Raw genomic sequence first — 18,783 nt, 5'->3', positions numbered from 1 at the left:
ACAAAGTAATTTACAGTAACATTTCTTTAACCCCACTAAATAAATAGAAAAGAAAATTCTACAGCCAATTTTTGCCGCTTATACTACAAATGCACAGGCGTCATTTCTTGGATCCCTTAATCCATTGGTGCCATTGACCATTGGGAATTCAAAGTCATGTTTAAGAATATATGTATGTTACTTTTTATTGATACAAATGTATTTGACTAAGTGGTTAAGATGCTGGTGTTCACTTTAAGCTACATCTGCCATTCCAGCTTTTATTAAAGTCATTTATGCATACATGTACATATAATTCGTGAATAGGGAACTATTATCTTGTAAGATAGCTTGCCAAGCAAGGTAATATACTGGCAGCTTTGATTTCACGTGGGCGTATATAAAGGAACAATGACGAAAGGGTCTTATACAATTTAACAAATAATTGAGTATTTAGTCAATAGCATTTCATGTACACTACAAAATGGTTACTAATTATGAGGGAATAACCAATAGTGTTCTTCTCGATGAGTGACCGGTTCCACTCATTAGTAACTATTTACATACTTCCACATTTCAATGATCATATAAATAGAACTCACTAATAGTCTAGACATAATGAATGGACAAATTATAGCGTTTTACAGAAGTTTCAGTATACAAAGGCCGATGGCTGAGTTCAGTTTTTGAGATGTCTTCGCTCTGATCAATATTTCATTTTTCCATCTGTAATCATCAAAATGCATGATATTTGAACATTGTCACGTGTCATCAAACCTATTTATTGGTCAATCATTTAGCTCTGGCAAAGTGCCTGATCAGACGAGTCAATTTTAAAAGAGACTAAAAAATTCTTGTCAGTAGTTTATTTCATGTAACTCAATAGAATCCCGTCTTACATTCATTGCTTTGATTGTCAAATATTATAATAAAATCACACATAAAAACATTTGAAGATTTGTTTAGTCTTTTGTTTAGTCTACGCCGTAGTTCGCGATCGATTTGCGGGTCAGAACCACCAGCATTTATCCCGACTTCGTACCACTATATGAACTCTCCGAAGAGGATGACGAGTTGACAAATCAAGTCACCCAGCAGAGTGGCATAAGGTGTTCTGGAATATAAACATGTCCTACTAGAGACACCAACCATAGTTATTCTTGTCGTAGAGCTAAAAATTCAATATCTGACTGTCAATGAGTGTATTTCATTTCATATAATATTGATAAACTGTCAATTTACTGTAATTAATATAGGAGAAAGAAATATTAAGCCTGTAACACATAGACAAGTGTGTCTGGTTCGAAAAAATAAAAGACATTAGTTTGTAGCCTGAGGTGACAAGAAACCCAGATGATATTATCATCATTCCAGCTAGTATGATCCAGCATAGACCAAAAAATCTCTCTCTTTTCCAGCCTCTGTTAACTATATTTAAAGTTTTCGACAAGGGCAGAGACAGAAAACTAGACTCTGTTTTGTGATCCGCTAAGCCCATTGCTGTGGTTGAATCAATTTTTTTTCTGATGAAACTGATCTGTGTCGTCGGTTATTTAAAAGTGCGTGCGCAGCTAAAAGTTCAAAGGTCACAGAGTCACGTGATATTAACAAGACGAAAGTTACGGTGATGCCCAACACTAATTTACAGTCATTGTATAGGTAATTTAATATTTTTTTAAAGAAAAAACGCATGACCGGTGGTGTGGAAAATAACCATTAAATACCCCTACTCCAACAGATTACTGTCAGAATAACATCTATCAAAGGCTGGAATAGAGGCAGATGTTTCGGACTACACCAAGTCATTCGGCATTCCCGCTACGTCAAGTAGCCTAGGTCTGTCACTAGTTGGGCTGCCATTCCTGCTACTACAAGTAGCCTTGTAGAGCTGTCATTCCTGCTACGGCGAGTATCCTAGTGAGAGAGTCATTCCTGCTACGACAAGTAGCCTTGTAGAGCTGTCATTCCTTCTACGGCGAGTATCCTAGTGGGAGAGTCATTCCTGCTACGACAAGTAGACTAATAGGGCTGTCATTCCCGATACGACAATTAGCCTAGCAGGGCTGCCATTCCTGCTGGTGCGAGTTTGTCGACAAGTGGCCTTGTAGGGCTGTCATTCCTGCTAGTGCAAGTTTGTCGACAAGTAGCCTAGTAGGACTGTCATTTCCGCTACCAAAAGTACCCTGGTAGTGCTGTCATTCCTGCTACGACACGTAGCCTACAGTAGAACTGTCATTCCTGCTGGCACGAGTCAGAAGATGGTACTTTCATTATTCCTGCTGGTACGAGTATGATGATATCTTTTTTCATTGCAGGGATAAGTTGGAAGGGTAAATATTATAGATGTGCTTGGATTAAATATAACATACAATAGCTCATTCTACACAATCTACTAAAATGTTGGACACGTCGGATGCTCAATCCAATAGTCGGCTTGTTGATCATGTATCTTAATTTATAATTAATTTTCAGGCAAAAAATAAATTCTTATTTCACAAACCAATGCGATTTCAGGAGCCAGCTTCCAATCTCTTCTGCATCACTGAAACACAAAGACCTGACAGACAAAAATAACATACCAAACCATGTCATCGGATAAAAAATACTGAAGAACTGTTAGTTTCAGACCTCACAGTAAGAAATGAGAGATAAATGAGATGATTCTAAAACAAGGTTAATCTGTCTACCATCTTCAAAAGAAAGTGAAAAAAATCCTGTATTTTAACCATTTCTGGAACATACCAAGGTAGTGGAGGTCTTATAGTGGGCGTTTTAGATCTGTCTGTGCTGACAAAGTGATATTATCAATTTGAAAAATTCAATTTTTTTCGCTTCAATTCATTTCATTTTCTTTTTAGTTCACTCATTTTAATGCAATGTAACGTCAAACTCTTTATTTGTTTCTAGTTTCTAGAAATATTCGAGGCATCCTCGATAACCTTTTTCTGGTGATTTTATATAACTTATGGGTATTCTTACCCTTCTGGACACCTGATACCACTTTTCATTATGAAATGCTTACTCACGGTTCGGATCGTTAGTATACACTTGGTTTATTCATTCATAATAAGTACTTTTTTGTGATCTTTTTTACCACTTCTGCTTTAGCTCTTGTGGTTAGAAATGTGTACAATTGAAGTAATTTCTCTCTAATCGAAGCGTGTTAGAAATAATTATTTAAAGCATTTCTAATCCAGACGATTTATTGATACTAGATAATTATCTTATCCCACCGTCTCTATAATTATTATTTTATATACTATTGGTATGTAAAAAATATAACATAGTCCGTCTGGTTACCATCTTATTATTGGCAGCCTAATTTATCGTCTAGCTGTTCTGTTCAAACGATAACTCCTTATTCTTGGAACTGTCGATACAAAAAAGACGTAAGATAACCATAGTTGCTCAGAGAGAATGTTGTACCTCTGATCGCATTCTGTAATTCGTGAGCATCAATGCAGCTTCATCCCTGAATGTACGATTTACAAAGCGATATACAGAGCTCGTTGGCACAAGACTGCATCTTTTTTTACTTTGTACATCGCTAAAATGTCACTTGGAATGTTCCAAGCACTAGAAAGTTGAAATAGCTGATGTAATTATACACTAATCAAAAGAATTGTATTGACGAGATATTTATTATGTTGTAAATGACATCTTCTAAAAGGCTTGAGACAATACAATTATAGTTTTATCATGTAATCAAAGAAAAAGCCAGACAAATTCCAGTTTACTCGTCAAATAAAGATACCATCATATCCATCCTTTCTATATATTGTCCATACATTCTGTAAATATAGTGTTTCAGTTATTTAAAACGACTTTAAAATAATTTGATGGATATAAAAAGTAATTCAATCATAAAGAACAAAAAATTAAGTAGGAAGCACAAAATAACTGGAATAAAGGAGTGTCGGGGAACGAGTTTGTCTTAAAAGATTATTAGCAGTGCTATGCAGATTCAAAGGACCATTAACTAAATAGAAAAATATACTTTCCCAGTCGATAGAGCTGAAATTCATTTGCCAATTACCTATGAATGTCTGGACCCTTCGCAAAACAAAATGTAATGGCGGAAGTGACGGTAGTCAAAGTTGTAACATTGTTTTCAATTTTTTAAGGCGTTTTAGTGAATATTCAACAGCACTGAATTAAATTATTTTTAATTGTATTAAAATCAGATATCAGATACAGATATTTGAAATTAGGCAGTTTTATGTGGGAAAGCAGACATAGACAACTATATCCCTTTCGTAAGTTGAATATGGTTCAGTAAAGCCTGAAGCCATGTTATTGATGTATTTATTCTATAAATCAATGAATAGGTTAATAAACCAGTCAAGGTTCCACATTATTAAATAAAGATTTAGAAAGACTGTGATTTATTTTATTTCCCTGTGTATATAAAATCTAATCAAGTATATTAATGGCGTCTCGTACAATCCAAAACAACTCGGAACTATATTATGTAATATTACTTTGCTTATGCACCCAAAACTAGGAATTGAAGCTGATAGGGCCATTCTCGAGTAGGGAACCATCGCAAAACCATGATATATACACAAAGTAAATAACATCAGGGTATATTACGATACATCAATTCAAAATCATTGAATACATCGACGAGCTTTGCTCTAGAACGACCCAATCAGTGTACACATCAACGGTCCTTCACTCCAGAGCGACCCAATCATTGTACGCGTCAATGGTCCTTGCTCAAGAACGACCCAATCAGTGTACACATCAACGGGCCTTCGCTCCAGAGAGACCCAATCAGTGTACGCGTCGATGGTCCTTGCTCAAGAACGACCCAATCAGTGTACACATCGATGGTACTTTCACATCTTAAATTAGACGTCCTGACACACCTATCGACGGCAAAAGATGGGTTTGAGTCCGTACATGTATATTTTGTTCAGTTTTACTTGAATAACTTCTCAAGAAGTCTATACTAGAAATTCTTTATGAAATGTGAAGCTGAGAAAAACTACTATGATTTCCAGTTCTGAGATTGACATATGGACTATTTAGAGCATGGTTTATATTCAAGCGAGCAGTAAACATTATTCAACAATTCTGTGTAATTATAGTCCAAGTTAGGGTCAGCAGTTAATGTTTAGTATTCTGTTACATTGATTCCCGTCTTGTTTCTGCTGTTTGACTGGTGTGGTCAATGGCATGGTCAATACTAAATGCTTAATTAAGTTGTAGGAATTTGTAATGGTCACGTATCATAGTACTTAGTGTATCAACTAGTTAATGAAGCCTTGACTTGGAACTCCATTAAGACTACCAAACCATGATCAGGTCACCGGAAGATAAACAAGATTGGAACTCGACCTATCATTTCTAACAATATCAGATCAATAAACTGCTGGTACTGCTGATGAAGGACATTTAGATGATTGGTATGTCATTTCTGACCTTGCCCCTATATTTTACTATTTAATGTAACCATTGTGACGGCCTCAAACAAAACCGAGATCAGAGTATATTTTAACTATTAAGCTGAAGCCTAAAAGAAATAATGATTAATTGTTGCAGCCAACATCAGATCTCTAAAGATGTATTTAATGGTAATACCTGAATGATGTCTATATCATTATCCTAATAGGCATTATAGAGTCCTTCTGATGCTGGCTACTACCTCCTCCAAATTAAATATACTTAAATGTATATATGCCTATAGCTAAACAAATATGGGAAGTTTGATGAATTGGGGCAAGGTTTGGACACTTTGGACACGATGGTAGATTAAAAGCAATTTCCTATTCCAATAAACCACAATAATTTTATTCACGAGAGAAAGATGAAATAGGCATTAACTATCAAATAAATTGTGCAATGTCGTCTTATTTTGTACATAAAATTTTATTGGATAAAATAGTGACCTTAACATAAAATATCTGTCATAATATCTGTTGATAATTTATTTACTGCAATGTCAAATTTCATCAAATTTTTACAATTGATATATTGCAACTTAGGATTAAAACATCCTTTAATTTCCACAATGAATAGTAATTCTGACAAATTTGGAATGAACTGTAATGAAATCTTATTGTAAAAACCCAGCCCAAATGTTATAAACAGACCAAAGCACCCTTAAAATAAACTTTCTGTCCATTATCGCTCAGTCACACCGGAAAGGCGACGGAAAATGTTATAAGCTGAAAGAAGCATCAGATACAGTACCCTGGGTGTCATTGTCGAAAATAAATGCGAGATCGTTGAGATTGCCATGTAATCGAGAATGCCTTTAGACAAGTGTCGTAACATCTCAATAAACGCAATAAAAATGAAGAACTCCAACCAAGTACTGTAGAATTTGTAATTCTAAGGTACTTTTTCTGGCGTTTTCTTCCGACGACCAATTTTTAGTCGCATTAAGATCGCATTCCTGTGTGATTGGGCTATTAAGCCTTAAAAGGTCCAGAAGTGTTTACATAATATATAAAGTGCCATTCTGGGCTAATCAATAAATTAAACACCATCTTGTGCACTCTTTATAAAAATAAAAATAGAAATTTAATTGACATGAAACAAGTTTTTATTTCACCTATTATGAATGTAAGTAGTCATATTTAGTTTGCACGACATGTTTTCATTTAGACCAATACAAGTTATATCTAAATAATAATAAGTTCTATTAATACTAGTTTTCTAGTTGTTTTATTATATACATACAATTTACAATATTGATGACTTGCTAAACTATATTCTATTTCAATAAAATTAAAACAAATAATAATACAATAACATAACAATTACTCAATTAGCTAAATTACTTAACTTATTTACCTTAATCATTAGTTCAAATATTGCAAATCATATTATGAAAACATTTGCCCTTATGCTGTATTTATATATGTATATCCTAAACATATTTTACATTATATGAGCTGCAACAGGTGGCAACTCAGAGAATTCAAAATGCCTTTTTATCTTAAATGCTACCACTTGTACCAACTACACCTGTAGATCTCTAATATTCTAGTTTAAACAATAAACAAAGGTACATAACAAACAATTAGAAATACATAAATGCATTCAGTTTATTAGATGCTTTGATGTACACCTGCCTTGCGTTCAGTTGCACACATTTTAATATTTTTTAAATGTTTGCTAACTGAAGGTAAGCCTGTTATAGACAACACAAGTCTTATGAGGTACATCTACTGAAATGTCCCTTAAATATAATAATAATAATAGTAATTGTATTTCATAAGAATCATGTTATCTTTATCAAACCACTAAGGGCTTCCTGTCTGAAAATCAATAAAATTTCATGGTCATATACCAGTACAGAAGAAATCTGGTGTTGAACAAATGCAAATGAGAATATTAAACAAATACTACCTCTTGGATGGACAATGGACAAAAAATTTTAAAGTCTCAAACTTGGTCAATAATTGTATTCATCAGTTGGACTTACCAGGTGCCATGACTAATGATTCAAATCTCTATATAAAAGGATGTATATCCATTAAACTAAATAATTATTGAAACACGTTACAAAATTACTTAGTTTAATGAATTATTACTTAGTTTTCTGGATTTATTGGATTATAGGGGGATTCTGTTGTATATTTATGACACTAGGTAAGTCCACTGTAAAATTTAGTATACAAGTTGCTTAAACAGATCAATTGAACATTTACCAAACCATAACTTAGACTGTCCTTATAAAGTGGCTTAGCTGAGAAAAATTTGACACATATATAAAAAATAAAGATTCCCATTTAAGACAATGTAAATGTCCTTTAAAATTTATGCTCTTTCCTTAAGTCCTTTTCTTCTAAGACAAAATACAACTACTTTTTTCTTGCCCAACATGATTTTCTATTCTTTCAACTGTCATTAAAATCTGAGTGAATACATCTTGTACACTCTGAAATACAACCATAAAATAAGGTTTTTAAGTTCAAATTAGGGAAAATTGATACATGACAAAAGTTATACAGGAATTGCCAACTTTGAAAATGAATTTGAATAGTTTATAGAAGATAAGTTTACCTGGTTCTCCTTAGCTGAAGCTTCTAAAAATGGACATTTCCATGAATCTGCTATCTTTTTTCCTTCTTCAACTGATATTTCCCTTTAAAAATAAGATAAGAATTATATTAATTCATGACCAAATAATGAAAAATATTGAGCGTTTTGACATCAATTAGTATCATGTCTAGTTGTCTTATATCATTATAGTCTAAATGTTTGATTAAAAAAACTGAATTATCATTTTCAACGAGTAATACCACTTTAGAAATTGAATCCAGTGTTTGCAATTGAAAAAAAAAAAAATACCAGTAAAATCTTTAGATTAACACCTTTTGAAATTATATGCAGCCGGTATTACTTCAACAACAAGAATTTTTGATTTTTACTTTTATAGTTAGCTGACAAAGAATCTATGCTCTGAAATGAAAAAATCAGACTAATATCTACCTTTCCATTCTAAGGTCACTTTTATTACCTACTAAAATAACTGGTACTCTGAAAAACATTCAGATACAAATATTAATATTATAATCCATATTTAAAATTATGTCAATAAAACTGACTCTGATAACATTGTTGCAAATCGTACACTCTTGGTTTAAAAATAAAGCAAACTAAAATTTCACTTAAGGGCGTGGAGGCAAGAGAGAATTAATTCCCATCAAAACCCTCCTCAGTTCAGCAGAGGTTGATTCATTTCATTTGTACAAAATCAAAATATATAGATTTTGATGTATATTTTTGGCACCTCAACATTATCAGAAATGAGTTCTCAGGGTCTTTAATTTTTCTAATTTTCTGAGTAAAAAATCTGAACTCCAGCACTTATTCATTCCTTGTGACCAATTTTTGTACAAACAATTAGTCAATTCTATGACAGCTTTTGTCAAATCGAGAGTGAATAACGGAACCATTAAAATATAAACAAAAAAAATATTACAGTATAAACATTTACATAAGAAAGAAAGTGGTCTACTTACTGTGTATTCCCTTTCATATCTAATATTTTATCATATACATATTTGATTACATCTAAACTAAAAAAGAATAAAAAGTAATAAAGATATTATTGATTTTGATCATATAGTATACAATACAATATACACTGTATACCATGAGTAAATACATATTATAGAAATCTTTATTTGCATAATTTATGAATTTTATACTAATACAATTTTTGCATACTGCCCGTTTCAGTTATTTATTTGACAACTCCTGATTTCCATTTTTCCGACCTAGCCAAAATTTTGCTCCACGAGCTGCTTAGGCTAAAATGTGGATACATATTTCCCTGTACGACTAATAAAATTAAAGAACACAAACCTCTTGGCAGAATTGACCGAATATACTAAAACATAACCATCAATATTCATAAAATAGGACTGAGGTAACACTGAATATTCATCCTAAAAATACAATTTTCATAGCAAATTAATCAGTTTTCCAGAATATACTAACTGGCTGATATTGAATTTATCCAAATAAAATAATTTTTTTTTCCTTTTTTTTTTAGTGTGATCTGTATATTTTATATTGAAGATCTTCTCGGGTAAAGGAGGAGTGAGTATGCGTTACTTTCAAAATAACAAAAATTGTTAAATAGAGCTAAACCAACCTGGCCAGCTGTATCTACTAACTGTAAACTATAATCCTGTCCTCTTATCTTTATAGTTTTCTGAAATGCTGAAATCGAAAGTACATCTCATTGCTTAGCTTTACACTATGGTATTAAAAGTTGCAAGAAAATGCTAAATATTGTCTTGAAATTTTTCTGGTCAACTGGTCTTCAAAGTACAATGAAAATTCACATTCAAGGTAGAAGATCAACTGAACAAAAATTGACAAAAATTATGTTTTTTGCACAAATTTGTCTGTTATCTACTGGTAATGAATATAACTTGTAAATCATACATACTATTTTCTATGGTAGGATCATAAGAATCAACAAACTGATTTTCTACATATTGAATTGTTAATGAGGATTTTCCTGAAAAACAAAGAAAATCCAAATAATTAGTTACGAAAATTGTGGGAAGCTTACCAACATTACTCTTTAAAAAATCATCAAGATATGAGGATATGCATTTGCAATACCTCTGCATTTGCTTGTTTTGATAAACAAGGGTTATCTGTACATTGTCAGCTAGCAGAATGAATCCAGTAGTTTCAAGCAAGGTAAAATGTATTACTATATACTTCGACAAATACAAAATGGCAGATTTCAATTATTACCAAATATCACAATCTTTTATCGGCCGAATTTCCTTATAATCCACAGCTGTAATCAGAATTCCAAGTGTCTCCTGTTAGAATGTAGTCCTATGAGCAAAATCATGTGATAAACTAGCAGATTCCTTGTCAGTAGAAAAATTCTATGGAAGACAATGTGGGCCATATTCTCATGCTGTTTCAATGACTTTAAGCAATAAATCACTCCTACCATTTACGTATCTTATTTTGTCAGTCACTATCATTGTTCTTTGAAGGAATTGTCATTAGTCATAATGAAATATGAATAAAGAATAAGAGAAGTTAATTATACCACTGGGTATCCATACAACATGCTTTTTTCGACTTATAAATCTAATATTGTACACAAAAATAGGTGATGCATATTGCAGCCACTGTCGAGTTTGTTACTCATGAAATATGTGTCAAAGTGAGGGATTCATAAAGAAAATCGAGACAAACCAATTTTAATTATTTTTTAGAATATCTGTCTCTCTATCTAAGACATAAGAAAAAAATTGTGTTTTTTAATTTTGAGGAAATTCGTTATAGAATTCTAATATGCACGAATATAGGTTACACCATTGTAATACCATTAACTAGGCCTAGACTACCAATACCATAAACTGTATAATAATAAGCTTCATGTATAAATATTGTGAAAATAAATATTTTTCTGATGAGCATTACATCTGAAATTTTTTCAAAAGCAGTATACAAAAATTCACTAATATAAACAATTGTCAATTTATTTGTCATTGAATCCATTGATGACAAAACATGAATGAAATTATTAGGCATCACATCTGTTCCATTAAATGTATAATACAATTCTTAATATCTTACCAACTGATCTGTAACCCATAAGAGCTATTCTTCTTTGTTTAGGTGGCATTTTGATGTCAAGGATGTAGCAGCATTTGTCAAATAGGTAATGAAAACATAAACAAAATAGGTGATACGATGTTTATTTAGACCAGAAATGCTTGCCACCTTTTCTGTCTTCTTCCTAAACTCTTCCGTTAATTGGGGTTATTTCCCTTTAATTGTATATTGTATAGATCCATAGAGTTAAATATAGTTTCTATATATAACTCTATGTATGGATCTTAGGACTCCTAATCAGTTTTCAATGCGGAAGCCGTGTGTAGGTCTGTCTGTAATCTTTTAAATGAGCTAGATTATCTAGATAATAAAAAGGGGAGGTAATGGTTAAGTTATTATCAAGAATAAGTATCATTTTGTTCACTAGTATTTAGTTTTCTGGAATTGATATCATTTAGTTCCCCAGAATTGATATTGATATAAGTTTTTTTGGAATTGAGGTCTAGTATATTTCTAAAATAAATGATATTATATATTTTTCAAGTATTGATATTTGATAGGCACTATTATTAGATTCCCTGGCTAAGACAAATATATAGATCTCTAAAATTCGTATTAAGTTCATTAAAAGTCTCTAGAATTGACATCATTTAGTTTAGTACCGTATTGATTAAGTTTTTAAGAATTGATTTCTAGAATTATAATCATTTCGTTTACCGGAATTAATAATGTTTAAAGTTCTTTAAAATTTATATCAGGCCCTATAAACTTCTCAAATATTCTCATTTATTTCTCAAATATTGATATTATTTATTTATCAGGTGGGCCTATTAATATTATATAGCTCTCCTGAAATGATATTAATCAGTTCTCTAGAATTAATATCATTTCCCAAAAGTAATATTGCTTAAAGTATTTTAGAATTGATATCAGACCCTATATAGCCTACTTCTCAAATATTAATATTATTATTTATTTCTCAACTATTGGTATTATTTATTTAAGTATATAAGTGGACCTATTTATAACATTTAGCTCTCCAGAATTGATATTAATCAGTTCTCTAGAATTAATATCATTTTATTTCCCAGAATTAATATTGTTTAAAGTTCTTCAGAATTGATATCAGGCCTTTATACACTTCTCAAATATTGATATTTTTTTTTATTAAGTATTGATATTATTTATTTCTAAAGAATTCATATTAATCAGTTCTCTAGAATTCATATTAATCAGTTCTCTAGTATTCATATTAATCAGTTCTCTAGAATTCATATTAATCAGTTCTCTAGAATTCATATTAATCAGTTCTCTAGAATTCATATTAATCAGTTCTCTAGAATTCATATTAATCAGTTCTCTAGAATTCATATTAATCAGTTCCATAGAATTCATATTAATCAGTTCTCTAGAATTCATATTATTACAATTCCCAAAATTGATAATATTACCTATATACAATAATTGATATTAAGTATTGGTATTATTTAGTTCTCCAGAATTGATATTATTTGAATCTCTCTAGAATTGATATTTAATCAGTTATCAAGAATTGATATTGTTTTTAACTCTCTACATTTGATACTATTCACCTATTACCCAGAAATGATATCATTCATTTCCAAGAATTTATATTATTTATTTCTTCAGAATTGATAGTATTTAGTTCTCTACAATTGATACTGCTGAATAATTCTACCCTACAATTGATATTTATAGTTCAACAAATGATATTATTAAGTTTTCTACAATTAATATTGTTCAGATCTCTAGAATGAATCTAGGACTAGAAGTCTCTTGATTAAACGCAAGCCGCAAGAATGGCTTGAGTGGCTTTTAGTTTTATTATGTAGTTTTAGGTGTAGTTGATCTTTGCTCATAGCAATTCTTGTTTTCATGTTTTCAAAAAGTAATGTGAAGATTTTTAGAGCTATAGCATGTATTGATATCGGGTGCAATTGAATCAGGATACAAAGTACCTTGGACTAACCCTTTGAAAGGAAAAAAAGGGAACAACTGAAGTATAATATGAGTTCTTTTTTGGGGAAAGACATTTTATACTTTTTGAAAATTCTACAGAACATGATATTATTCATCATCACTTGAAGGTTGACTACCACTATGTTTTCTGTAATATCTCTGAGCACGTTCCAATGTACGTTTGTAGCGTTTAAATTCTTGCCATGTAGGTTCGGAATCACCCGGAACATCATTAGTATGTATGTCACTTTGCTGTGAAGAAGAACTAGAAGGTCCATTTGCAGAACTGTCAAAAGTCATCATTCCATCATCATTTAAAGAATTATTGTGAACATGGGTTGAACTGTTTACATTGTCTAATGTATCCGGAGGAGCAGTAGGGGTTTTTTCACCATGAGATTTGTTTTTATTTTCAGTTTGATTAATATTATCACAGATATTACTTGTGTTATCAACAGGATTTCTGGTGTTGGTACTACAAGCTACCGGTATTGTAAAATCTATGCTGGCATTCAGTTTCTCTTTCAGGTTTTTAGAAACCCCATCAACCTGGCCGTTATGAACAATTGTTTCACTATTATCATTCACATTATTGTTGACTCTGTTCTCACAACTCTTTTTACATGAATTCCCAAATTTTGATATCACAGAATCACTTATCTCTTGTAAAAAAGGTCCAAATTCATTTCCAGTTGCTGAGTCATCCTTACAGGAAGCAGAAGGTTGTTCAGAAGTAACTGAAGCAGTAGGATCCAGATGATTTGTATCACTATCACTATCTCCATTTATAAGCTGAGTGCGTAGTTCTCGTAATTTCTTTAGATGAAATTTAACTTTGTTTCTCTTAGAGTTGCAATCTAACTTTTTGTTACTGTCATTATTGCCACTTGTGGAACTTTCTCCCATTTCATTGGATATCTTTGGTATTTTCTCGGAAATAGGAACTTCATCATCAGAATCTGTTTCTGAGGAAACAATTTGACGTTTCTGTGTTGGTTTTGAGTTTGACCGATTCTGTTTTTTTCTTGATTCCTTAGCTTTTAATAAGGTTTCTTGTTTGTTTTTAGCTATAATATCTGAAATACTAGGTCTATTTGAACTACTTGGTGTATCATTTGATGTCGTTGTTGTGTCATTTTCATTATCTGTGGACTCATCAACATTTAATAACAAAGACTGTCCATTTTGTTCCTCTGTTCTAGCAGCCATAATACTGGCAAAAGCTAAAGTAAAGGGACTAAAATCATCAGCTGAGTCATTGGAGTCAAGTTCCTCAGCTATCAAAGGGCTGACAGGTTCTTGTGGATCTCTTGAAACACGTAAAATCCTATCATAAAGTTCCTCTTCATTACTTGAAAACTCTTCACTAGAACTCCAAGACTCCATCTCACGTTGTACTAAAGAATCAAAGAATGCCATCATTCTAGGGTCCTCCTCAGTAGATTGTTGTGTATAGTCATGTGACATTACATGTCCACTTCGTAACATAAGATTAATATATTCCTCGTGTGTAAAGACTGGTCGTTCACCATTACTGTTTAACAATTCATCATTATCCTCTATTTCGTCTGGTACATTCAGTGGAAAAGCACACCATGCCTATAAAAATTACAGAGATTAAAATTAGAGATTTTAAAGGCCAAAAATTGTCTTTGGATTAAGGTCATTATCATAATAATTACCCACATGGCAATTTATATTTTTTTCATTTACCAATTTAAAAGTAAAGGCTTTTAAATGCAACCGAAAAAGATCTACACAATCATGACTAACCATCTTTAATTTGACAAAATTATTGACATCAATAATTTAAACAAATTAGTTTGAAAAACTCTTAGCCTACCTTGATAGTTTTTTCTACACCAGAAGATATAATTAACCCATTATCTCTGTTAAATCTAACTTGATTTACAATTGATCTATGGCCTTTTAATACCAGGTGAGCCTTGTTTATATACTGCCCTGTGCAAAAAAAATTACTTAATCACATGATCAACAAAATATTCTCTCTCAAATATTCAATAAATCAATGATCAGGCAAAAAAGATTCACTGGTGAATTTAATAGATTTTATAAGGCTTAAAAATTAGAAAGATTGTTTCGACAAGGAATAGGAACACTTAATTGCTGAGAACCTAAAGCAGCTTGCCAATTTGTCCTGTTTGAAATACATCAATTAGGCACATGCTAATGCAGGCTAGCTTTCTTGTTACCACAGAATTTGAGTTGCAGTTATATTCAAGATTTACTTACTGGTAGATAAATCAGGAGGAATAGCCCACATATAAACATTAAAATCATCTGAACCAGATAAAATATACTGAAAATAACACATCAAATCAAATACATTATGTTATTAACATAACAAACAAATTTTCAACTGTTTGAACAAATTTTTCAAGTGGATTGACAATATTTCAGCTTGAAATATATCTTTATTTATGACACATTCTTATTTGATCATAATGTTCAACTGCTACTACACTAATTTAAAAAATTTTTTTTACCTGATCTCTGTCACCAGCAAAGCAGCAAGATTTCATTGTACAGGAATTAAAATAACCAGTATGGTCAAACTCTACTACTGGTGATTTACTATCTATATTATATATGACTGGAGGTAAACGTCTACGCAACGCTAATATCTGAGTACCCTGGTTGTTAATTCTAACACTCATACAACTTTGTTGTTCAAATTCTCCACCATATCTCATAATGCAACTGAAAAAATAGCCATGGAAGTAATAAGATTCATGATAATTAAACCGATTTATGAGAATCAACATTACAAAAATTTTCCAAAACAGATCGTTTGAATCTTATAAAATGTAAGATGTAATGCAAGAAATATTCATATAATTTTGCATAAGGTAAATGGTAGTAACCAAATGGTTTGCTGCGCATGCCTAAGATGCGACCTTCACCTTTGCTCAATGAATTTTGTCATCATTCAGTGCCAATGTCATAGTCCTACTCTTCTTCAAAAAGATAAGCGTGCCACGAAAAATTTACATTTACTTCATCTGAAGAACAATTCTCAGGCCAATTGATTTTACTGTGAAGTAAATGGGCACATTTTATCGGCCGATAATGAAATGCTTTATAGCAAGTATTTTTCAATGAAAGCTTTTTTGGCTCTATAATTGTGTCCAGTTTTGCATAAATGATTTGTAACAAGTTTACCTTTTGGGTTTTCTAACATCCCATAAACCAATGCCTTCTCTAACATTAGCTGTTGCTACTAGACGTGGATCTAGAGGGTTATACATTACAGAATGCATGGAAGAAACATAATTGGCTAAACAGAATGGCTCTGAAAAATACAAAGAAAATCTGTTTAATTTGGCAAAGAAAGGAACACAAAATAAATACAATTTGTACCACCCCCGGATTTTCTCATTTTAGGAACAGTTGAAGGTTGTTCTTCTATTTCAAGAGAATCTAATTGGTTTGAAATAATGAAAATGCAAAATATGTTTTTCGGACATGACAAAATAAGGTCAGCATTTCATTCCATGATTTCCATATATCTCATAAAATGAAATGATTTTATTATCACCTGAATCAGCTGGTTCTCTAATATCATATATTAATATTCTACCATCATCACAAGCACTGGCAAATACATGGGGATTATTGGGATCTGTGGATAATCCATACACAGCATCTTCATGCATAAAATTATCTACTGGATTACCTCTAGAATGATAAAAAAAACAATTTCTTTTAATTTCTAGATACTGATAGTAAGCCTACATTATGAAACAGATAAATCATAAATCTTTTTCTTTGAATTTATCAAAAACTAACTAAAATCATTCATGAAAGTAAATGACATGAATGGAGTTTTATGTCCTACTTCTTCAGCTGATATTTATAAAATAAGTGATATGGTCAACTTATTTCCTTTATCACAAAATCCATCCTATGCAATGATGTATTGCAAGCTTAGTCAATGCTACACATTTGTCCACAGCAACATTAATAAAGAGAATAGGAAATGGTGCTTTGAAAAGGATTTTAACTCCAGTATCTTAACAGAAATTCAAAAAGAAACTCACGTAGCAGCATCATGGACAAATACTTGTTCATCATTCCCTGAAATAATTCCAGATATACAACATCAATCTATGTACCGGTATTACAGATATTATTGTTCTGTGAAAATTTTTCATCAAAAGACAAATAAATCTATCCAACTTGATCTTCTTCATAATTTTGAGTCTTTGAAGCTAGCTGTAAAATATTATGTTTGTCCATCTCATGATCACATTATTTTTGGAAATGATAGCTGCCCACTGATATAACAGCCATGAATGGGAAAGAAAGTCTTACCTCCAGAGAAAATTTTCTCATTATCTTTATCAAAAGCTATACAAAATATATTACTTCTATGTTCTGATTTCATACAGCTTGGACTTCCCTTTCTCCACATAGCTTTCTGTGTATTCCATAATAATACTCTTCTATCATCTCCTCCTGAAACATTTAATTACAAGTCAATATTCGTTTAAACATAGGTCGCCCTGCATGTACTTTCTTTGTACTATTAAATACTTACACTGTGCTGCTGAAAATCTTATTTATATTTGTTCTTAGATTATATTTTTCAGGGCAAACTTACAAAATGATATAGGCCAATTGTCTTACTACTCACAAACCATAGGAAGCTGAAAATTATATATTTTCTCCCATTTCATAAACTTCCCCTGAAAATGACACATATTGTGTACTTAAACTTTAACTCCTCTCTGTAAAATCATATTTCATTGTTTACCATTTTCATCAACCCAATGCCAATCTGAGACTGTCAGTAAGCTTACTATTTTGAGTTTGTTGTTTTGATTCGTACAAACATTACTGATGAAGGCAGACAGTATGACATGCAACAAGACCAATGAATACACACCTGAAGCTATCATGTTTCCTCCATTATTTGAGAATTCTATAGCATTCACACAACCAAAATGCCCTTTTATATCACTGTGAAACAAACTTGAGGCATTCAGTAGTTTTTCTCTAAATAATTTTTGTGAGTTGTGACTTTTAGGCTGAATTATTCGGTTCTGTATCAAGGAGTGACAGCTGTAACTATTCATTGTTTGTCTATTTGCACATTTAAGTTTTACTTTCGATTTCTTGGCTAGTGTCTTGTTACTCATTGTGATATCGACAAGTTATTTCTATATTGACAATATGAAACACAACATAATTGAACAACATTGACAATTCTTATAAGACTCGATCTTTTCTATAAAAAACAAAAGTTTTTCTCGATCATCCAGACATTTAGAGCTTCATAATAAAAATGCATCTTGAATATAGATTTTACATGGATTCCCATTCAATTTATAATTAACAAAAGCAAAGACGTCAAGGAAAATTCACAATTCTAAGCATATTTCTCATTTAAACCTCCAAAATAGACTAATTTTATGCGTAAAACTCTTTTCCTCATCAATAATTGGTCTCTTCAAAAATTCTTCAGAAATGGCTTCTGAATAACATGAAATCTCGCGAGAAAGCAAGAGATAAGCAGACGATTTCTTACTGTTAAAGTAAATGTTCAGTGAATATCAAAACTAGCCTTTTAGATATTTCTCGTTTGATGTATAGGCCTCAAATGTGGATGTTGTCGAAAATTGTTTTTTTGTTTTCTCTCAACTATAATTGAAGTTATTCGATTCTCCAGAATTGATATTTTTCGTTTTCTATATAGAATTGATATTATTTCGTTCTCTGGAATTGTTGTTGTTTACTCTGAAC

The 18,783-nt window shown here is 31.6% G+C and overlaps 2 protein-coding genes across 2 annotated transcripts; both read right to left on the bottom strand.

Annotated features, from left to right (window-relative positions):
- Window positions 1-6,639: 6,639 nt before the first annotated feature.
- Window positions 6,640-11,181, bottom strand: LOTGIDRAFT_212557 (hypothetical protein). Its single transcript, XM_009048261.1, has 8 exons — window positions 11,059-11,181; window positions 9,899-9,970; window positions 9,599-9,666; window positions 9,307-9,389; window positions 8,961-9,017; window positions 8,428-8,475; window positions 7,999-8,080; window positions 6,640-7,873 (listed from the first exon to the last, which is right to left on the bottom strand). Exons 1-8 carry the CDS (start codon window positions 11,105-11,107, stop codon window positions 7,781-7,783), a joined length of 552 nt encoding a protein of 183 aa, XP_009046509.1. The 5' UTR covers window positions 11,108-11,181; the 3' UTR covers window positions 6,640-7,780.
- Window positions 11,182-14,352: 3,171 nt separating this feature from the next.
- LOTGIDRAFT_110630 (hypothetical protein) lies at window positions 14,353-18,116 on the bottom strand (the record flags this gene model as incomplete). Its single annotated transcript, XM_009048260.1, has 9 exons — window positions 14,353-14,616; window positions 14,861-14,996; window positions 15,267-15,337; window positions 15,525-15,738; window positions 16,201-16,330; window positions 16,577-16,716; window positions 17,079-17,115; window positions 17,353-17,496; window positions 17,927-18,116. Coding segments are annotated over 9 exons (1,326 nt in total), but the record flags the coding sequence as incomplete, so codon positions are not given.
- Between the last annotated feature and the right edge of the window lie 667 nt (window positions 18,117-18,783).

The sequence above is a fragment of the Lottia gigantea genome (genome assembly GCF_000327385.1).
Source record: "Lottia gigantea unplaced genomic scaffold LOTGIsca_12, whole genome shotgun sequence".
NCBI lineage: Eukaryota > Metazoa > Mollusca > Gastropoda > Lottiidae > Lottia > Lottia gigantea.
The sequence above is the reverse complement of the archived record's forward strand: the minus strand, read 5'-3'. Positions and strand labels throughout refer to the sequence as shown.